Source organism: Herpailurus yagouaroundi, unplaced genomic scaffold (genome assembly GCF_014898765.1).
Source record: "Herpailurus yagouaroundi ecotype Mexico unplaced genomic scaffold, PumYag 160, whole genome shotgun sequence".
NCBI lineage: Eukaryota > Metazoa > Chordata > Mammalia > Carnivora > Felidae > Herpailurus > Herpailurus yagouaroundi.
In genome coordinates, this window is record NW_024412401.1 from 21,746,909 (window position 1) to 21,770,510 (window position 23,602).

Genomic DNA, 23,602 nt, shown 5'->3' on the forward strand with positions numbered 1-23,602 from the left:
CACAGGCCTAAGAGGTTTGGAACTTTGATAGTCCTGTCATGCTTTCAAAAGGCTTAATGTGTCAGTGGTATGGGCAATATGTTCAATGGGGAAAGGAAAGGGAAAAGAAGTGATTAGTAGATATAAAATACTTCTTACTCTCTTGGATTCTCTCTGAGCATTCCTTCAAACATCTAATGAATGACATTTTTGTTTGGGGGAAGTAAGAGGTAAAGGTATAAATAAGACTCCACTTGGAAATGACATAGCCCATGTCATTGAGGATCTCATAGAGTGGCAGTGAAGACAGGCAGGGATATTACTCTGTGCTGTAATAAAAACATGTTCCAAGAGGAGGGAAGAGGAGATGGTAGTGTTCTCTGTGATTTGGGGACTGGGTCTTTTCAGGTTTTGCACTGAGACTCTCATTTGGGACAAATCTGGGCCTGTTTGGGGAAGGAAAATGATGAGCTGTTGGATAGAAGTGTGCTTCTGGGGAGAATATTCAGATATGTCCTGTTTTAAAGTGGAAGAAGATAGGACTTATCCATTAATATCTGTTGCCTGTTGAATTTGTATAATGTACTGAAAAGTTTTGCATATGGCTGTTTATTAGGTATATTTTGTTCTTTTGTTCTAAGATTTCTGTAGATGGAGACAGTTATGAAATATTTCAAACACTGACATTGGGATCAAGAACACCATAGTGCTGGGGCGCCAGGGTGCCTCGGTTGGTTAAGTGTCCGACTTCAGCTCAGGTCATAATCTCATGGTTCATGGGTTCGAGCCCCACATTGGGCTCTGTACTGACAGCTCAGAGCTTGGAGCCTGCTTCAGATTCCATGTCTCCCTCTCTCTCTGCCCCTCCCCTGCTTGTGCTCTGTCTCTTTCTCAAACATGAATAAAAGTTAAAAAAAAAAATTAAGAAAACCATAGTGCCATTTTCCTGAAAAACATTAGATAAAGAAAATTAAGGAAACATGTCCAATCATATACATTATTGAGAAGCTAAGCAGTTGTCAAATACTAGTGGATAATACCCTAAAAATGTTCACCTGTGTAAATTGGTTGGCCCCTGAATGCATTTTCCAGTAGGAACTGCTAAGATGTTAGTTGATTTTCTAGGGATTCTCCACTACTTCCCGGATGTAGGAGAAAAAACACAGATTGGGAATGAGAAGACCTGAGTTCTAGCTTCAGCTTCGTACTTTGTAGCTTGGATAAGTCGTTTTATCCCTGCCTGCCTCAATTTCCTTATTTGTAAAAACTGGAGATAATTTCTACCCCAGCACCTTCATAGAGCCGGGATGCATAAACAAAGCTGCCTCTGTGAAATATACGTGAAATGCTCTATTATATAAGGTATTCCAGTTTTTTTAAAATTTTTATTACTGAAGTATAGTTGACATACCATGTTACATTAGTTTCATGTGTACAACATAGTGACTTCATGATTGTGTACATTATGCAGTGCTCACCATGATGAGTGTGGTTATCATCTGGCACCATACTATGTTATTAAAATGTTTTTGACTGTATTCCTTATGCTGTACTTTTCAGAGAGAGAGCATATGCACAAGTGGGGAAATAGGGCAGAGAGAGAGAGAGAGACAGACAGAGAGAGAGAGAGAGAGAAAGAGAATCTTAAGTAGGCTTCATGCTTAGTGTGGAGTCTGATATGGGGCTCTATCCCACAACCCTGGGATCATGCTTGAACCTAAATCAAGAGTCAGATGCTCAACTGACTGAGCCACCCAGGCATACCAAAGGTGTTCCAGTGTTGAGTGAAATTATCATCCATGTTGAGCATTTTTAACCCCAATGTAGCAGAACCATAGTCCTCATTAACACACATCTAACATCAGAAACTTGATCTAATTTTGGATCTGTAACCCTTTTAAATGGTTTAAGTTTTTGCAGAACTGCAGGCCTCGCTTTAGGAAATTTGTTTCATTTTTTCTACCTACTTCTTTTTATTTTTTAATGTTTATTTATTCATTTTTGAGAGAGAGAAAGAGAGGCACAAGTGGGAGAGGAGCAGAGAGAGAGAGAGGGAAACACAGAATCTGAAGCAGGCTCTGAGGTGTCAGCACAGAGCCTGACACGGGGCTCAAACCCACAAACCATGAGATCAGGACCTGAGGCAAAGTCAGACTCTTAACCCGACTGAGCCACCCGGGCACCCTTCTACCTATTTCTCACATTAAAAAATTATAAACTTAGAAAAGTTAGAAGGATGGTACAAAGAACACCTTAGTTTGTTAAGATGAAGATCATGTATAGTTAAGCCTCTTGTAGGCTTTTTTACAGATTGTTGAAAAAATCTGAAATTTGAACAGATAAATTAGGATTAATTTTTTTTAATGTTTATTTATTTATTTTGAGAGAGAGAGAGAGAGTGAGCATGTGCACAAACGGGAGGGGCAGAGACAGAGGGAGAGAGAGAATCCCAAGCAGACTCCATGCTGACAGTGCAGAGTCTGACATGGGGCTCGATCTCACAAACCATGAGATCATCACCTGAGCCGAAATCAAGAGTTGGATGGCACCCAGGCGCCCCAGATTAAATCTTTATTTTACACAAGGAATCACTTAAATTGTATTTGGAAGTGTTCTGTTTATTATCTTGACAAAGCCAATTTGGTTTGGTGAAACAGCCCTGGATGGGGACCCAGCAGACAGAGAGGGTCCTTGTCATAGCTGTGCCACTTGTTCCTTTTATAACTTGAAGCTGGGTCCCTGAACTCTGGTCATTGAACACTCACCTGCAGATGGGCATATCATCTGCACTGCTATTTATCTGGTATTTTTTTTATACTGACTCTTAAAAAAAAAAAAAGATTTATAGAGGTATAATTGACCTAAATAAATGACCTGTACCTCTTAAAAAGGTGTGATTAATGTACTTTGGCATTATATAGACACCTGTGAAACTGTCAACACAATCAGGAGGACTAGCTTTTTAAAATCTTAAGTCTATTTATTTAAAAGTTTGTTTATTTATTTATTTTGAGAGTGAACGAGTGACTGCAAACAGAGGGGCAGAAAGAGAGGTGAACAGAGGACCTGAAGTGGGCTGTGTACTGACAGCAGAGAGCCCAATGTGTGGCTCAAACTCATGAACTGTTAGACCATGACCTGAGCTGAAGTTGGACTCAAAATTTTAAATTTTTTTTACATTTATTTTTTATTTATTTATTTATTAAAAAAAATTTTTTTTTCAACGTTTATTTATTTTTGGGACAGAGAGAGACAGAGCATGAACGGGGGAGGGGCAGAGAGAGAGGGAGACACAGAATCGGAAACAGGCTCCAGGCTCTGAGCCATCAGCCCAGAGCCCGACGCGGGGCTCGAACTCCCGGACCGCGAGATCATGACCTGGCTGAAGTCGGACGCTTAACCGACTGCGCCACCCAGGTGCCCCTTTACATTTATTTTTGAGAGAGAGAGAGAGAGAGAGAGAGAGAGAGAGAGAGAGAGAGACAGTGCGAGTAGGGGAGTGGCAGATAGAGAAGGAGACACACAATCAGAAATAAGCTCCAGGCTCTGAGCTGTCAGCACAGAGCCTGATGTCGGGCTTGAACCCATGAACTGTGAGATCATGACCGGAACTGAAGTCAGACTTTTAACTGACTGAGCTACCCAGGTGTCTGATCTTAAGTTTACTTTTAAAGAAACTATATGTTACTAGTTTTTGCTGATTATGTTTTTCTAAATCAGATTGGAATATATAAATACTAAATAAAAATACAGTTAATCCTTGAATGACATGGGTTTGAACTGCATGAGTCACTTACATGTATATTGTTTTAAACAGGTATATTGGGAAAATTTGGGGGGGACTTGCAACAATTTGGAAAAACTCAAAAACGGCGTGGCCTAGAAATATCAAAAAAATTAAGAAAAAGATATGTAGATATTAGTCTATTTGATCATTTACCCTACCATAAGATATAAACAGATATAAAAAGTTAAAATTTATCAAAACTTATGCACACAAACACATACTGTACATGGTGCCATTCACAGTTGAGAGAAATGTAAACAAACTTAAAGATGCATTATTAAATCATAACTGCATAAAATCAACTGTAATACATGCTTTACTACTGTAATAATTTCGTAGCTATTCTTCTGTTGCTCTTGCGGTGAGCTTGTGTTATGAGTATCTGCTTAAAAACGCTGTGTGATGCTAATCGTCTCCACGTGAGCAATTGATCCCTTCAGTGAATTGCATATCACAGTCAAAAATGATCTTTTGTGGTTCTTGCATATTTTTCACTTTTAAATACGTTTAAAACGTATAAATCACGTGTAGCTCAATGCCATACACCTTGAGTAACACCAGGGGACCTGTATGAAGTGCCAGTAGTGATGCTGGATGTGCTCCCGAGAAGCAGAGAGAAGTCATGACTTTACAAGAAAAAGTTGAATTGCTTGATATGTACCATAGATTGATGTCTGTGGCTGCGGTTGCCCACCATTTCCAGATAAATGAATCCAGTGTAAGGACCATTGTTTAAAAAAAAGAAAAGGGAAACTCATGAAGCCATTGTGGCAGCTATGCCAACAGGCACAAAAACCTTGCATTTTTTGCGAAATACTTTTTTTTAATCTCGTATTGAAAATGCAGCTTTAACGTGGGTGTAGGATTGCTGTAAGAAGGGCATACCTATAAGCTTTATATGATTTGAGAAAAGATGAAGTCATGTTATGACTACTTAAAGCAAAAAGAAGGTGAGGTATCTAAAGCTGGAGAATTTAATGCCAGCAAAGCATGGTTTGATGATTTTAGAAAGAGATTTGGTTTAAAAATGTTAAGATAAGGGGAGCCTGGGTGGCTCAGTCGGTTGAGTATCGGCTTGGGTCATGATCTCGCAGTTGACTAGTTTGAGCCCCGCATTGGGCTCTGTGCTGACAGCTCAGAGCCTGGAGCCTGCTTCGGATTCTGTGTCTCCCTCTCTGTCTGCCTCTCCCCCGCTCATGCTCTGTCTCTCTCTGTCTCAAAAATAAAGATAAACATTAAAAAAAAAAAAAAAGTTAAGATAACAAGAGAATCAACTTCTGCTGACCAAGAGGCAGTAGATACTGGTTCCCAGATGCCATTAAGAAAATCATTGAGGAAAAAGAATATCTTCCTGAACAGCAGAGAAAATTACCCTATTCCGGAAAAAAAAAAAATGCCACAAAAGACATTGACTAGTAAGGAAGAAAAAGAAGCACTAGCCTTTAAGGCAGGAAGGGATAGGCTAACTCTACTATTCTATGCAAATGCAGTTGGGTTTATGATCAGCACTGCCCTTGTCTTATAAAGCTGCTAACCCCTGAGTCTTGAAGGGAAAATATGACCATCAACTGCCAGTCTTTTGGTTGTACAAGAAGGTATAGACAATGAGAATTCTCTTTCTGGATAGATTTCATCAATGAAGTCAAAAAGTACCTTGCCAGTAAGGGACTGCCTTAATTTTTTTATTTCATTTTATTTATTTTTAGAGAGAGGGCAGGGGAGAGGGGCAGAAGGAGAGAGAGAGAGGGAGAGAGGGAGGAAGGAAGGATCGATCTTAGGTAGGCTCCATGCTCAGTGCAGAGCTGAACGTGAGGCTCCATCTCACCACCCTGAGATGATGACCTGAGCCGAAATCAAGAATCCGAATCAGATGCTTAACCGACCGAATCACTTAGGTGCCCCAAGGACTGCCTTTTAAAGTTCTTTTGAACAAACTGAGGGTTGATGGCGGGTGGGAGGGAGGGGAGGGTGAGTGATGGTATTGAAGAGGGCACCTTTTGGGATGAGCACTGGGTGTTGTGTGGAAACCAATTTGACAATAAATTTCATATATATAAAAAAAAAAACACCCAAAAACCCAAAACAACAACAACAAAAAAAATTCTTTTGGTATTGGACAATGCCACTGACCACCCAGAATCCTATGAGATCAACACTGAAGGTGTCGAAGTGGTGTGCTTGTCCCCAGACATGGCATCTCTAATTCATCCCCTAGAAGAGGGGGTCATAAGGACCTTTGAGGCTCATTACACACAGTACTATGGAAAGGGTTGTCAGCATTATGGAAGAGAATGTCATGAAGGTCTAGAAGGATTACATCATTGAAGATGCCATTGTTGTAACAGAAAAATCATGAAAGCCTAAGCCTAAAACAAATTTCTGCTGGAGAAAACTGTCCACATGTTGTGCATAACTTCACAGGGTTTACGGCAGAGCCAAACAGAGAAATTATGAAAGAGTTTGTGGATATGGCAAAAAAGGGTGTTTATGGGGCTTCAAGATATGGGGAGAAAGTCAAGAGCTGATAGACACCACGCCAGAAGAATTAACAGAAGATAAGTTGATGGAGATAAGTGATCTGAACCAGTGACATGATGAGGGAGAACATGTAGAAGAAGCAGTGCTAGAAACCAAATTGACATTAGACAAACTGGCAAAAGGGTTTTGATAATTCAGGACTACTTTTTACTTCTTTTATGACATGGAGCCTTTTATGATATGGGCACTGAAACTGAAGCAAATGATAGGAGGAGGATTGGTACTGGACAGAAACATTTTTTAGAAAAATGAAAAAGCATGAAGTCAGACAAATTGCGACCTATTTCCAGGAAGTTCCACCAAGTGTGCCTGCCCCTTCTCATCCCCTTCTACCTCTTCCACCTCTGCCACCTTGAGACAGCAAGAACAACCTCTCCTCCTCAGCCGACTCAACATGAAAAAGAGGAGGATGAAGGACTTTATGATGATCCACTTCTACCTGATGAGCAGTAAATAATCACCATGGCATACACTTAATAAACTTACCTGTGGTGTATGTGTGTGAGTGTCATGTGAACGTGTAGTAACTGTATGACAAGAGCCACAGGAGACGTTTTTGTGCCATCATCATCATTACCTAAGTGTTCCTCGTGTAGAACCTTGTGTGCAAGACTCATATGGAAGTGGATAGCCTATCTTTACTTAGACACAAGGTGAGTGGTATTTACTATAAAATTAATAATGTGTTAGTTTTCTTACTGTTTCATGACTTTGTTTTCAAAGAATAACATTACTGTACAGTATGCTTCTCTTGTCTTTGGAGAAACTGCTTATCAGCCTATCATCACCAGTAGGTGTTTTTAAAAATATATATAACAGTGTTTCTAATACTGTATTATGAATGTGACTGTATTACTGTATCCCATAAAATTTTATAACCATTTATTCATTAGTGTGTAGGCTAAGCTACTGTGAAGCAATCATATTGATTACACCAGGCTACCATGAAGCAGTCATATTGCTGGTTTTTCGTTATCAATGCATGAGTAAATAAATAAATATACCTGTAAATAAATATGAATTTCTTTTGCATATTATCTTTTCATTTTTGATATCTAGTGTGAGTAATACATGTAACATCTGTCATGTTTTGTATCATATAAGACAGTATTTTTGTAGGTACTAATAGAAGATAGAGGATTCATCTTGTAAACAGTGTAAACTTACAGTATTGATAAATATGGTACAGTACTGTAAATATATGTTCCCTTCCCTTTTTAAAAAAAAATTTTTTTTTTAAATTTTTTTTTAATGTTTTTATTTATCTTTGAGACAGAGAGAGACAAAGCATGAGCGGGGAAGGGGCAAAGAGAGAGGGAGACACAGAATCCGAAGCAGGCTCCAGGCTCTGAGCTGTCAGCGCAGAGCCCGACGCGGGGCTCGAACTCGCAGACCTTGAGATCATGACCTGAGCTGAAGTCGGACACTTAACCAACTGAGCCACCCAGGCACCCCTAAAAAAAATTTTTTTTAACCTTTATTTATTTTGAGAGACAGAGAAATAGAGCATGAGTGGGGGAGGGGCAGAGAGAGAAGGAGACACAGAATCTGAAGCAGGCTCCAGGCTCTGAGCTGTCAGCACAGAGCCCGATATGGGGCTTGAGCTCACGAACCATGAGATCAGAACCTGAGCTAAAGTCGGATGCAAAACCGACCTAGCCACCCAGCCTCCCCCTTCCCTTTTTATTTTCTTAACATTTTCTTTTCTCTAGCTTATTAAATTATACGAACTTAGAATATAATACACATAACATACAGAATATGTGTTAACTGATTGTTATGATATCTGTAAGGCTTTCGGTCAACAGGCTATTAAGTTTTGTGGGAGTCAAAAGTTATTTGTGGATTTTTAACTGCATGAAGAGTCAGTACTCCTAGCCCTTGCGTTTTTCAAGGGTCAGGTATATATTCAAACCACATTTCCTGGGCCATTTGTTTCATCTCTCACAGTTTACATCTTAGGACAATTAATGTTTCTGGCATAGCACAGGAAGGGAGAAACAAGTAAAGCTCAAACAGATAGATGTTAATTAATATTTATTTCATTAAAAAGATTGGTAGGAGAAGAGGACGAAAAGTTAAAAAGGATGATATGGATGTACTTACTAGTGAAAGTTAATTTCTCCAAGCTTTCCAGTGCCATCTTATTCCAGCTTACCAAGAACTGGTTGTAAATTCAGTATTTTTCTGGAAATGCTTCCATTTGAACTGGTGCTATAATGATTTTGGGATCTCTGAGTTAGGTAGGAAGGTGTTTGTGTTGATGTAAAGATTTACTTCATACCCCTTCTTTTTCTTTTTTAAGCTTCACTATAATGTGACTACAACCAAACTAGTGAATCCAGATCAACTCTTGAATGAAATAATGTCTGTTCTTCCAAAGAAGCATGTTGACTTTGTACAAAAGGGGTAAGAAGCACACTTAGAGGCTGTTGCATTTATTACTTGATATCTTTTGAGCTTTGAGAAGACATGTATTGATTCTTCTCTTTTTAAAAAAAATTTTTTTCCCACCTCATTTTCATCAAAAAAGCTTTTATGGCAGTGTCATTGTTCATAATTTAGCTTCTTTGGTTTTGTATGAGCTAGTGCCATATTGTCACCACTTTCAAAATTAGACTTTTCAAAATAGGAAAAATCTGAACTCCTTCCAGTTTTTTTTCCAGTCGAGACACCTCAGACCAATCAGGGGTTTATAGAAACCTTTTGTTTATGACTTGCTGTTGGACAGGACTGGGTTTTCACCATTTTAGGAAATTATTTCACCTTAACTCTTTCCCACCGTTCAGTGAGCTGCCGGCAAAGCCTCCGTGGCTGTGATCTCATGGTCTGAATGGCCAGACCTCTTCTCGTTACCTAAGATGTTCATATTTCTAAGTATTTCCAGTTATGTCTTTCAAATTTCATTATTGAGGCAGATAAAAAGAGCCACTAATTGATATAAAAAACATTTAACTAGATTTCAGTGTTCAATAAAAAACATTTAACTAGATGTTCAATTTAGAGGAAGATTTTAAGAAACAATCTTTTGCAAAAGTAATTTTACTTTTCATTATCTGTACATGTTGGTAAGCATTCCTTACCTGGACCCTGGCTTTCTTTTTTAGGCATCATCAGAACACATATAACTCACTCTGACCCGTTCTTCACGCTTGCAGTTCAGCGGTGGTTCCAGAACCTCTAGCCAAATCTATGTTAGAAAGCCTTCAATAATTCCTTCAGCATGTGATCTTTCTATCAGATCGCCAACTAGCTGTTAACCAATAATTTATCCATCTAACTTACTCATCAACGGCAAAGTGTCTGCCTTGATCCCTTTTTTTCCCTTTTTATCTCTTCTGTTTGTTTTTAACTTCTTTGTGACAGAGAAGAACATCAAAAGCTAAGTTTTTCAGGGATGTGATGTTACTAATCTCAGGTATATTCTATTATTATCTTTTTTCATTCATGAAGAATTGGCTTTTCTCTCCATATGACTGAATTGCCCTATGCTTCATCTTCCCGTCAGGAACCTTAACTACAGAATACTTCTTTTGGCATGTCTGATGATGACTGCTCATTTTTAAGAGATGAAGACCCCAAACACATAACTAAGTAAGAGAAAGAATGATATTTTGTAAAACCTCAAATACATAACAGATACAAGTAATTTCTCCACGCTTCTGTGGAACAGTACCTAATCACGTGCCCCACATATTTAGGGAACTGATATTTAAAATTGATCCTGTTGTCTATTATTTAGTAAGACAAATAAAATGAAAATATTTTGCAAACTAATTAAAAAGTTGATTTACATGAATTCAATTTATGTAACTTTGCAAGAACATACCTGATTCTTAAGTCTTAAGATGTCTTTAAGGCTTCATTTGGCCTGGGCTTTTCCATTTTCAGAATTGTTATATGGCAGTTCTAATTTTATTTCTACACACACACACACACACACACACACACACACACCCCATGTGTTTCAACCATGGAAATGGACCATCTCCATGGGCTTTCTGTTATAACTCTGCCATAAAGTGTAATGATCATAACCTCTTATTACTATTAGAAAACCTCAGAAACACACACACTTCTGACAGTTGGTGGCTTCAGCTTTATTTATATGAAAGAATTTTCTGATGAGGTGCACACAACAAAATATTCTTAATCTTCCCTGTGCTTTCCTTTGTTGTGAACATTGTGGAAATGGCCTACTGCTCATGGATTACACTGTTGAAAGAGTTGCATAAGGAAGACCAGAAGATTTCTTGAGCATAAATGGCATTGGTAGCTATGAAAGGAAGGCTTTTCTTTGGACAAGAGAAAGTTCTGGTAAAGCCTTTCATCTTTATTCTTTCTTAAGATCTTAGTTCAGCTTTTGCAAAAACACTAGTCATGCTCCATGATTAAGGTATAGCTAAGTCATTTGGAAACTGTAAGCAGTAAGATACTGCTTAATGAAATAATGGTTCGTTTTCTCCACTGGCCTCCTATGGGCTTAGAGATTTCTTATACATAATATTCATGGTTCTGCTACTAACTGGCTTCTTATCTTGTTTTCATAGGTATACACTGAAGTGTCAAACACAGTCAGACTTTGGTAAAGTGACAATGCAGTTTGAACTAGAAGTGTGCCAGCTTCAGAAACCCGACGTGGTGGGTATCAAGAGGCAGAGGCTTAAGGGTGATGCCTGGGTTTACAAGAGATTAGTGGAAGACATCCTGTCTAGCTGCAAGGTATAATTGTTGGCTGGTTTACCCCTGCTGGATGAATATGGGTGTGATACAGCCTGTGTGGAGAATGGTATGATTGGTTTGATTTTTAAAGTCCATTGGAACTCTAGACTTGTTTCTAAAGAGCTGTCTTAAAGACAAATATCTTTTTGTTTTTAAACAAAAGATATTTTGCAGATGAGTCTAAGGCAAGCCCATCTGTCATTATCTATTACTGTCTTTTTTAATCATGTGGTTTTGTATATTAATAACTGTTGACTTTCCTAGATTCACTTCCATATGTGAAAATAAGCTCTCAACTATGTCTCCTTTTAATGTGTAATTTCTTTCTGAATAAAATCATTTGTGAATATGGCAGGCTTCTCCTTTTCTTTGTATTTGGTTTTGATACAAATAAAACCTCAAATGGCTTCCTGACAATTAAGTAGAGACTATTTGGAGATGTTTTATCTGTTATCAAATATGCCTTGGGCAGAAAAAAACAGATAAGAATTCATTTGCATAATTTTTTCCTGTCTCTGATTTAAGTAGGATTTATTGAGATCGTTAACTAAGTCACAGCTGTGGTTACCAGAGTTAAACAACACATTTAATATGTTGAATAAAAGAGTATTGACTTCAGTAAGTGTGTTCGGTCAACAATGATAAGTATCTGAACTATGAGCCCCCATGAAATGTTACTTTATGGTAATTTTCCTTAAGTCTCAATGTTGGCCCCAAATTTGTATTTTTATTTCATTTTATTGGTCTCTAAAGGCTAGCACTCAAGTTGTATTTGTATGGATTTTACCAATTAAACTAGTTGGAGAAAAAATAGCTGACTACTTCTAGTCAGTAGTGAGGGAGTATTCTGTCACTCATTTATTCAGTAAACATTTACTAAATGGTCTAGGTCCTGGGGCTGAAGATAATACTGTCTAGTAAACTCAAGGAGTTCAGAATCTATTAAGGGGAGATGCTTAAACTAGTATTTATAGCATAGAGGGGATGACCAACTTTGTCTGGAGGACTAAGTGTGATTTTTTGGAGGAAACAGTATTTGTCTTGAAGGATATATAGACGTTCATCAGAAAGAGAAGAGGGAATATGACATTCTTGACAACAAGAAGTGTATGTGCAAAGGCATGGAAATCTAAAATGGTCATGCCGTGTTGAGGGCGGAGGCAGAAGGTGGTGCAAGGGGGAAATAGTAGGAGACGAGGGTTAAACATTGAGTTGGAAGTAAGTGACAAAAGAATTTGAAGGAACCTCAATGCTCCAGTAAACTGTTTTGGCAAAGGGAAGCCGTTCAAGGGTTTTACATTTTTTATAATAGCTCTATTGAAATATAATTCACATATTGTAATATTCACCTCTTTAAAGTGTACAATTCAGTGGGTTTAATTATAATCACATTTGTGCAGCTATCCCCATAATCTAATTTTAGAACATTTTCATCATGTCAAAGAGAAACCCTGTATCCAGTAGTGGTCACTCCCAGTTCCCCCACCTTACAGCTCCTGGCACCCACTAATCTACTTTCCGTCTCTGGATTTGAGTATTCTGGACATTTCATATGAATGGACTCATACAATATGTGCCTGTTGGGTCTGGCTTCTTTTTCAAGATTCATTATTTTCTATCATGTGTCACTACTTCATTCCATTTTACAGCTTAATATCCCATTGTATGGATATATCACGTTTTGTTTATCCATTTATCAATTGGTAGACATTTGGTTTGTTTATACTTCTTGGCTATTGTGAATAATGTTGCTGTGAACATTTGTGTACAGATTTTTGTGTGGTCATATGTTTCCAGTTCTCTAGTGTGGTATACCTAGGAGTGGAATTGCTGAGTCATTTAACATTTTGAGGAACTGACGAACTGCTTACCATTTTATGATGCCACCAGTGATCTATGAGGGTTCTAATTTTTCTCCGTTCTCTATAACATTTGTTATTGTCTGCCCATTTTATTTTAGCTCTGTGAAGTGGTATCTCATTATGGTTTTGATTTGCTTTTCCCTAGTGACTAATGATGTTGAGCATCTTTTCATGTGCTTATTGGTCGTACATCTTTTTGGAGAGATATCTATTCAGATCCTTTGGTCATTTTTAATTGGGTTGTTTATCTTTTTATTATTGAGTTGCAAGAAGTCTATAGCTCCAGCTATAAGTCCCTTATCAAATATATGATTTGCAAATTTTTTCTCTCATTCTTGTAGGTAGTTTTTTTACTTTCTTGATGGTATCTTTTGAAAAACAAAAGTTTAAAATTTTCTAAAGTCCATCTATTTTTATTTTTATAAAACGTAAGAGAAGAATCACTCTTCTATCCCAATGGCAGATGGCATGGTCTGGAACAGTGTTTTTCAAAAACTTTTCGCCATGAACCACAGTAAGAAGTCTGTTTTACTTTGGGATGCATTACACATAAATATATTTATAAAACACTGCTTAGCCTTACTATAAGCGTGATACTATTTTCTATCCTTTTTTCCTTTGTAAACATCTATCTTACAATTGCAATCCTTACATTGGAATTTTTTAGTATATTTACTTTAAAAATTAAAATTAAAAACAATTTTTTTTGGTATTAATTCAGCCTAGAAATGCTGTTACTGGCTCCATCAGACTAGATCAAGTAAAAATAGATACCCTGACTGCTATTTAGCCTAAATCTTCCTTTTCTTTAAGGAAAAGAAATGTTAATGTTTGCCATATCATCTAAGATCTATCACTTAGCTCAAATATTATAGAACCACTTGGAAAATTAAAGGAGTATAGTTGTGAGTTGAGGAAATGAGGCTGCCTTTGTTCGTTTAGATTGTTGGTGCTAAGCTAAATGTGCATAGTTTTAGGTTGGCTTCACTTTCTGTTGTCCAGCCACACCTGGACTTCTTTGGAGGGTGTGTGTGCATTTTATGTCCAGAGGAAGGCAGTGTGAAGTGGGGAGGGAGCCTCTGAGGAACGGTTGAAGGAATTGGGAGTTTGGGGAACAACTTAGGGCACCAACCTCCGAACACCTGAATGTCTGTCATGAAGGGAGAACATGAGGCTTGTTTGGGTGACAGTGGCAGACAAAGTCCAGTGAGAAGTTGGAGGTAGAGGTTGTATCTTATTCATCTTCGTGGTCTCAGCATTTACTCAGTATATACTTACGAAGTTGAACCATATTGAAGTTAAGCTTACAATAAAAGGGCTTTCAGAAAAAGTCCAAGCTACCTGACAAGAGAAAGGGTGCTAGGAATTTGGTGGTTTCCCTGTCATTGGGGGTGTTCAGACATGTTGGACAGCCATTCATAGGACAGGTCATAAAAGGGATTTAAGTATTGAACTGAACCAGTAGTCCTGAACCTCCTATCTGAACCTCTGTCTGTGATCCAGATGACAGTGTGGAAGATAATGAATCACTTGTTTGCATACTGGGAATAGAGTGACCGAGAAACTTTGGCAGCAGCAGTTTAGGTAATATTGAATATTTTACAAATTGGGAATGATAGAATGGTGAATGAGTCGTATGAGCAATAAAGGATTGTGTTTGTTGGCTGTGATAGGGAAAAAGAGAGTAATGATCATAGTACCTAGTATTTAACACCCACTATGTGCCAGCCACTGCACTGGATGATTTATGTCAGGCATTAGCAGACTATGGCCTATGGGCCACCTCTATAGCCTCTTTTGATAGTTCTATTGAAACTCATCTATGACTGTTTCTGTGCTACCGTGGCAGAGTTGAGTAAATGTGACAGACTGTATGTCCTGCAAAGAATATTTACAGTGATAAAGTGTTTACAGAAAAAGTTTGCTGACCCTTGATTTAGATAAATGTTTTTAAATCTAAACATATGAACTCATTTAGTCTTTATACTAACTCTGCATGGTTGGTTGTATCCCTTTTTACAGAGGAGAAAGCTGAGTCTCAGGCAAAGTAATGACTCTCTCAAGGTCATAAAACCTGTAAGTGTATTGGATTTGAATCAGGCATGACAGGTTCCAAAGTCCATTTTCTTTCCTATACTAGAAACAGATGTAATACCTCTCTCCTGAACTTGTATCATATAGGAAAGCATTATTATATATGATACTTATCAAAAGATTGCTTCTTTCTATAGCAGCAATCTTATACCTGTTAAGATGTAGGAAAACTTGGCTAATTCAGACCTTATTACAGTGTAATTTACTACAGCTGAGTGTGTTATGTGATTTTTCTTGGTGAAGGTAATTAGTAAGAATATAGTCTACTAAGGAAATAAGAACTGAAAGACTTTCAGCTTCTTGGTTCCACAGTGATTTTATGCATTTTTAAAGAGCTTGTTTTTGAGTATTATGTAATATGGACCTGTAGCATTATATATTTTAAAGCCTTTCTGTAGGTTCTGGGTTAGGATCCATTTCCTTACATTTTCTAATTTCTGGAGGCTGCCCACATTTCTCAGTTCATGGTCGTCTTCCTCCATCTGCACATGAAGGCAAGTTGGGTCCTTTTTGCATCACATCACTCCCTCCACAGTCACGTTTCCCTCTGACTCAGAACTCTTCTCTCCCTCTTCCACTTTTAAAGACCGTAATGATTACATTAAGCCCACTTATGTAATGCAGGAGTATTTCCCTGTCTTAAGGTTAGCTGTTGGCAACCTTAACTCTGTTTGCAAGCTTAATTCTCTTTTGACATGTAACATCATATTCTTAGATCCCAGGAATTAGGATGCAATGTCTATGGTGCAGGGGCATTCTGCCCGTCACAATTGTCAACTGATTTTTGACAAAGACAACTCCGTGGGGTAAAAGAACAAATGGTGTTCAACAAATGGTGTTCAGGGGCGCCTGGCTGGCTCAATTGGTAGAACATGCAACTTTTGAACTTAAGGTTGTGACTTCGTGGGTGTGGAGATTCCTTAAAAATAAAATCTTAAAAAAAAAAAAATGGTGTTCCGGTAATTGGATATCCACATGCAAAAAATGAAGTTGGACCCCTCACACCATATTGAAAAAATTAACTTAAAATGGATCAGAACCTAAATGTAAAGGCTAAAATGATAAAAATTCTTAGAAAAAAAAATGTGGGAGTAAAAGAAACCTTTGATTAGGCAATGGTTATATAGATATGAAAAGCAGAAGCAACAAGTGGAAAAATAGATACATTGGACTTCACCAAAATGAAAAACTTTTGTGCTTCAGAGGACACCATCAAAAAAAAAAAAAAATGAAAAGAGAACCTACAGAATGGGAGAAAATATTTGCTAAATACATCTGTTAAATGACTTGTATCCAAAATATAAAAGAATTCTTGTACGCCTGGGTGGCTCAGTCAGTTAAGCGTCCAACTCTCGTTTCAGCTCAGGTCATGATCTCACAGTTTGTGAGTTCAAGCCTTGCAGAGGGCTCTCTCTCTGTGCCCCTCCCACACGCCTCTCCTCTCAAAATAAATAAATAAACCTTAAAAAAAAAAAAAGAATCTGAAAACTACGAAAACAGCACAAAAAATGGGCAAAAGATCTGAACAATACTTCACCAAAGTAGATACATGGATGGCAAATAAATGTATGACAAGATGCTCAACATCATTTGTCTTTAGAGAATTTCAAGTTAAAATAAGATGCCACTACACACCTATTACAATGGCTAAAATACAAGAAATGGGCAATACCAAATGCCGCAAAGGATGTGGAGCAACAGGAACTCTCATTCATTGCCGCTAGAGTGCAAAATAACACATCCACTTTGGAAGACAGTTTGACAGGGTCTTATAAAGCTAAACATAACCTCACTATGTAATTCAGTAATTGTAATTCAGTAATTGTGCTCCTAGGTCTTTGCCCAATGGATTTGAAAACCTAGGTCCACAAAAACTTGTGTGTGAATGTTTATTCATAATTGTCAAAAATTGGAAGCCACAAAAATATTCTTCAATATGTGAGTGGATAAACACACTTTGGTACATCCATATAATTGAATATTTTTCAACACTAAAAAGAAATGAGGTATCAAACCACAAAAGGACCTGAAGGAATATTAAATGCATATTACTAAGTGAAAAAAAGCCAATCTGAAGAGGCTACCCATTGTACGATTATAATTATATGGCATTCTGGAAGGGGTAAAACTGTAGAGACATTAAAAAAAATCAGTGGTTGCCAGGGGATGGGAAGTAGTATTGAATCAGTGAAGCATGGGAATTTTTAGGGTGGTAAAACTATTCTGTATGATGCTGTAATGGTGGATAAGTACTATTACACATTTGTGAAATCCTATCGAACTTTATAGCACAAAGAGTAAACTCTAGTTTGTCTGAATCTGTTCAGGCTGCTATAGCAAAGTACCATAGACTGGATGGCTTAAACAGCACTTATTTAAGGGGCTCCTGGGTGGCTCAGTCTGTTAAGCGTCCTACTTTGGCTCAGGTCATGATTTCACGGCTCGTGAGTTCAAGCCCTAAATTGGGCTCTGTGCTGACAGCTCAGAGCCTGGAGCCTGCTTCATGGTCTATGTTTCCCTCTCTCTCTGCCCCTCCCCTGCTCATGCTGTCTCTGTCTCTCAAAAATAAACATTAAACAGCACTTATTTTTCACAGTTCTGGAGGCTGAGAAATCCCCCAAGATCAAGGTGCTGGCAGATGCCTGCTGCCTGGTTCAGGCAGCTATCTTCTCCCTGTGACCCTACATGGTGGAAGAAATGAGGAAGCTCTCTGGGTCTCTTTTGTAAAGGCACGAATCCCATTCATAACGGCTCCATCCTCATGACCTAATCACCTCCCAAAGCCCTACCTCTGGACACCATCACATTGGAGATCAAGTTTCAACATATGAATTGGGGATGGAGGGCAGACACAAACATTCAGTCTGTAGTATTACTGTATGTGAATTACATCATTTGAGAAGTTGGGCTATCTCAGGAAGGAATGTATACTGTGACAAGAGAAACTATTAAAAAATGTATGAAATAACCTCACTGAAGGGGGTGGGGGGAAAGGTACAGATCCGAGTAACTTTGGAAATGAGGAGAATGTGTAAGAATCAAGACAAATGGAGTCACACATAAACATTGATGACAAAATGGTTTCCCATGAGAAGACAGCTTAACAGTTCTGATACTTGTATACTGGAATTGAAGTAGATGGATGGTAAATGGTAGAAGCTAGATTTCTCACTGTTGGCGTGGGAATTTACAGATAAGCAAAGGAAGGGGGCTAGAATGATCGATGCCCATGTGGTGATGGATTAGGGAAGGAGACATTAGTAAGAACTCATTTACCTTAATATAGATACAGATGGTTGCATATAGAAATAGTTATAGATATGCATATATTTACAACTTAGTGTTTCTTTGTTCTGTTAGCTGAGAAGGTCTGAAAGGCACTCTGGTAGCAACAAGCAGACCTACTGCCCAGATCTTGGTTTTTCATACCATTCTCCAATAAAAGGTACTAGGACTCCTTGGAGAAATGGCTGACCCTAGGACTGAGGCAGGAAATATGCAAGATGGGTCTGAAACAGTGCCGGAAAGTAAGGAAATGCTGATAACAGCAACACTCACCTTGATGGGAATGTGTCAGTAAGTGGAGAGAACTTGGAGCTGTTGGCAGATTTTTAAAAATGTAAGATTTTTGAAATGACAGTTATTGTGAAAGCTCTGTTACGTCTGAGCAGAGAGACTTGGGCAGTTGCTTGGCTTCGGGAAGCTTTAGGTTTTCAGCTGTTAAAGGGGAAAAAAAACTGACTCATAATACAGGATCTGTCCAAAGTAAGCCCAGAAGATGAGTTTCACAGCATCCTAACTGCACTCTATGTGGAGTGGTCTTGTTAAAACATAAATCTGTTATGCATGCCCATTCCCAGTCCTTCCACTACTGATCTTAATGCCTTCCAAATGATTAGCCCGTTGACTCAAGGCCATTTGTTGAATATGCATTCATTCTTGACTCACTTTTAACTTCATTTAGTTCAGTTATTCAGTTGACATTTATTGAAATTGAACTCCACAGTTGGTGCTAGGTGAGACATGGGAAAGAATACATGTATTGTACTGACATCAGGGTGCTTAGGGTGTCCATGAGGAACCTGTTGGATAGCGCCAAGATGCATTGAAGTTCTCACATGCGGTTTGGGCGTCTCCTTTCCACGGGATCCTCTAAGCCAACTTCCCAAGAGCCACTTGTTTCTCATAGCATATGAGAAGGGTCTAGAGTATGACCTCTTGTTCCTACTTTAAGCATTTTGAAGACTTCTTTAAGACCAGCTCTGGCGTTTTGTGTCACTGTGAGACTGTGCGCTTTAGCAGGAAGAACACTAGATTCTGGAACTCAGGTAGATGGACTTCAGAGCTGATTCTGCTTATGACCTTAGGTAGGTTTCTAGCCATCTCTAGGTTTGTTTTTATAAACATGATACACACATGCAAACACATACAAACCTCTTAGGGTCTCTCCTAGCTGGTGACACAAATGACATTGATGTTTGATGTGTAATTAGGAGTGACGATTTAAAGTTTCAGCTACGATAAGTAGCTCCAACAGAGCAGCTACAAACACCTCACCATGTGACATAAGCGTATACTAAAAATACAACAGTCCTTACAAAGGACACTCTGGCTTATCCAGAGGACACTCATCCTCTATATTTAGGTGTTTATTCTGCTGATCTGTTTGGTGTTCTGAATTCCCAGTCTGGTTTATACATGCTGAGAAGCCTCAGGCATTCACTTGATGGAGAGAAATAACTTGCATAGGAAAAATATTTAGAATTACTTAGCACAGAGTTATAGAGCAGAAAGATTTAATTCCAAGGGAAACCACAAAGTTTGGTGGTTGATGGGAAATTTCTTGCATTTGTTCTAAAAGACATAAATCATCCAGAAGTCTCGTGTAGTCAGGGTGTACACAGAAATGAGAGTGATACACTTTGATATTTTAATGTCAGAGCTGCAAAAAAAAAAAAAAAAAAAAGCCTTTGGAGAAGGGTATATCTCTCAGGATTTAATATTTTTATTTTAATATTTTAATGTATTTTTAATGTTAAATTGTATTGTTTTGGGCTAGATATTAGAAGGAGGAAACATTGATTTATACAATTTCAGAGCTGAAAGTGGCCCTTGAAATAAAAGCCTACTGCCCTTCTCCCCACCCTACCCCGTCCCTGCCATGTCCTTAGCTGAGAGGAGGATCTTTTTTTTTAGAGAGAGATGGAAAGAAATCATAGGGGACAAGTCCAGGGTGACAAGATCCACCATCCATCATTGCTCCTGACCACGAACAGTTGGAGCCTTTCTCTTTACTCTGTGGGTTTTTTTTTAATTAACCTTTTTTCATTTTTCCTACTTTAGAATTTCACATTATAGTCCTTTGTTCATTCTCCTCTTTTCTCTCGATAATGAAAATGGATATAATATGAACTTAAACTCACTTGCCCTGGGTCATTGCCAGTGCTTAATAAAAGTGTATTAGTATTTGTAGTAATGATAATAACCCGCAGATAATGATGTCGCTAAAGACCAAAGGGTCCCCTTGCATGAGAAGCCCCCCCTTTCAGTCTCCTAGCTTTGCTGGATTTAACGGAGACCTTGACTGCTTCAGATAGTCATTGTCCCTTTTAAATTATCAAGGTTTCATGGAGACAAGCATTCTTCACTTAAGAGTTTTCCAGACTGTCTGATGTGCTGGGCTCTGGATAACCTTGTTCCTATGTCATCATATGTCATGCTGCCTCTCGGAAATTGTTCCCTGATGTTTGCAAAAATGAACTACTTAAGGGAAAACCAGAAGAAATTCCCTTTGTTCACTTACACACACACACACACACACACACACACACACACACACGCACGCACTCACACACACCTCACTATTAGAAATGGTTACACTCAGATAAGTGAGTCAGGGTCATGAGGAGATTTGAAGGTGTGTGATATGAGGAATGGCAGAAGGAATGGAGATAGCCAGACTTTACGGAGACAAGACCAAGGAGCAGATGTGTGCATCCTCAAAAATCTTCAAAAATCTGAAGATATGTGGAAGCGCATTTGGACTTTCTGGGTGGACCTATTGGGTATAAAGAAGACCAAAGGTATGGGTATAATAAGCTGGATTTGGTTTGATTCGAGGTAGGCCTTTCTTCTTAGTTGTCTAAGAAGGAAACATGCTTGCCTGGAAAGTGGCCAGTCCCTTATCCCTGGAGTGCTCAAACAGCAGCCTCCCAACTGGGACTGTTGTGGGTTATAAGGAGTAGGTGATGTTTGAAACAAATCCCTCAAGGTTCCTTCTAACCCTGAGGGCAATAGTTCTGTTAGGTTCTTGCTATGAGAATTGAGGATCCAATTTCTACATTGTGGAGAGGGGGCCCCAGGGTTTCTTGGTAAAATGTTCAAGTCTGGGATCTGGGCTCAAGAAGGGGAAAATGGCCCTTTCCAATGGCCCAGTATCTCCCCTGGCCCCAGGGTTATATGAGTAGATCTAAGCCCTGGACAAACTGCAGCCATTGCCAACTACATGTCTGAAGAAGAGCGGAAGGAGTTGAAGAGACACAGGAGAGGAAACAACAAATCATCAAAGTTAAGAGAGGAGGCCTTTGAGGGAAAGATAGACAGCAGTCCTGGAGGCTTCTGAGAGGACGAGAAGGCTGAGGAATGAGAAAGGGGCCTTGGATTTGTCAAGCAGGAACTAGGGGTAGGTTCAAGAGTGTGCTGGGACAGAAGCTTGACCTCTGGAACACAAGAGAATTGCTGAGAAGTAGAGGCAAAAAGTTCAGATGACATGTTCATGGATTTGGCTGCAAGAGTGATTGGATGGAGGCTAGACAGGTAAGACCTATGCAGATGAAGACTGCAGGCAGGAGGGAAGGAGAATGAAAATGAGGAGAAATAGCTGATGTTGGAGGCAGAAAGGATGCTGGGTAGGGGAAAAGGATAGAGAGAGAGTGAGAGATCATTTCTGTTTCTTGGATCCACAGATAGACTCCATGCAGATGGGTTTAGGTTTAAAGGGAAGGTGAGAAATCCTTTGGTCTAGGGGCACCTGGGTGGCTCAGTCGGTTGAGTGTCCGACTTCAGATCAGGTCATGATCTTGCAGTTTGTGGGTTCAAGCCCCTTATTGGGCTCTGTGCTGACAGCTCAGAGCCTGGAGCCTGCTTCAGATTCTGTGTCTGCCCTTGTCCTGCTTGCTCTCTGTCTCTGTCTCTGTCTCTCTCTCTCTCTGTCTCTTTCTCTCTCTCAAAAACAAATATTAAAAAAAAAAATCCTTTTGTCTAAAGAGGATATGGAGGGGTACCTGGGTGGCTCAGTTGGTTAAGCATCCCACTTTTGATTTTGGCTCAGGTCGTGATCTGTTTGTGAGTTCAAGCCCTGCATCGGGCTCTGCACTGACAGCGTGGAGCCTGCTCAGCATTCCCCTTTCCTCTCTGCCTCTCCCCCACCTCAAAATAAAAAAATAAACTTAAAAAAAAAATAATAAAGAGGATATTGGAGTGTCACTGTGGAGGGAACTGCCCAGAGGTACAGCATCTGAGGGTACCATTGTCATGCTTGTTGCTGAACTCAGTGACTGCGTTGGCTGTTCCCGGCCCCTGACACTGTTGACCATTTCCTCCATTTGGAACTCTCTCTGCTTTTGATTTTATTCTCTTCTGTTTTTCTAGTCATTCTTCAGCCTCACCCTCTGTCTGCCCTTTAGATGTTAATTCCAGGCTTCTGGCTTTGACCCACTTCTCTTCTTGCTCTTCACATTTCTCGTTTCTCTGTGGCTCATGGTGGCTCCCAAATCTGCATCTCTGGCCCAGACCCCTCTCCTCTCAGCTGCATCCTCCTCCTTACTCCACCTTCACCACATAGCTCCATTTGAATCTTCCATAGGCACTTAAAAGGCAACACTTCTAGACCCACACTTATTATACCCCCAGACTCTATTTTTTTCCCGTAGTCCCCATCCTTAGGGTGACCATACATCCCGGGTTGCTGAAATAGTCTCGCTTGAAGCCTGTTGTCCCAGCATAATTATTAATAATCTGTCTTTTCCTTTCAGAAATGTTCTGGTTTGAATGATATGTTATAAGGTCACTTTACCCATTTTGGACAACAGCATGACTGCTTAAATGACCAGGCCAGAAATTTCTTGCTATCTGAAACCTCCTCTTGCTCAATTCTCATGTTCCATATCATTTGCCTCATTCCAGTAGGCTTGGGCAGGGTCCACCAGATGACGGGGACAGTGTCTTATGCACTTGGATAGTCCAGTGCCAGGTAGAGAAACGGGCCTATAGAAGATGCTCAGTAAACGTCAAGTAAAGCACATGAACATGGAGGTAAGGGATGGAATTAGAAGCCATAGACTGTTAGCTCTGGAAAGAGTGAGCTGTTAAGCCTATCTACTCATTTTGTAGATAAGGAAATTAAGGCACAGTGTGGTGAATGGACTTGACCAAAGTCATATGGCCCATTAATGGCAGGGTCAGTGTTGGACTCCAGATCTGCCAGAACCTATCTAAGGTTCTTTTCTAGGTGGTTTAAATCTTCTTCATTAAGTAGAGAGTAGAGGGACAGCTCAGCAGTCTGCCTTCATTAGACCCTGTGTGTGTGTGTGTGTGTGTGTGTGTGTGTGTGTGTGTGTGT

At 39.2% G+C, this 23,602-nt stretch overlaps 1 protein-coding gene across 3 annotated transcripts in view; it reads left to right on the top strand.

Annotated features, from left to right (window-relative positions):
• MELK (maternal embryonic leucine zipper kinase) overlaps positions 1–11,378 on the top strand; it is a 98,427-nt gene extending 87,049 nt beyond the window's left edge. For 2 of the 3 annotated variants that reach the window (XM_040481697.1, XM_040481698.1), the window contains exons 17-18: positions 8,610–8,713; positions 10,855–11,378. In XM_040481697.1, coding sequence (XP_040337631.1) covers positions 8,610–8,713; positions 10,855–11,032 — 282 coding nt within the window. In that variant the 3' untranslated portion in view covers positions 11,033–11,378. Of the gene's footprint in view, positions 1–8,609; positions 8,714–9,812; positions 10,449–10,854 lie in introns of those variants that run through there. The other variant, XM_040481699.1, reaches the window with a different exon arrangement.
• Positions 11,379–23,602: the final 12,224 nt, after the last annotated feature.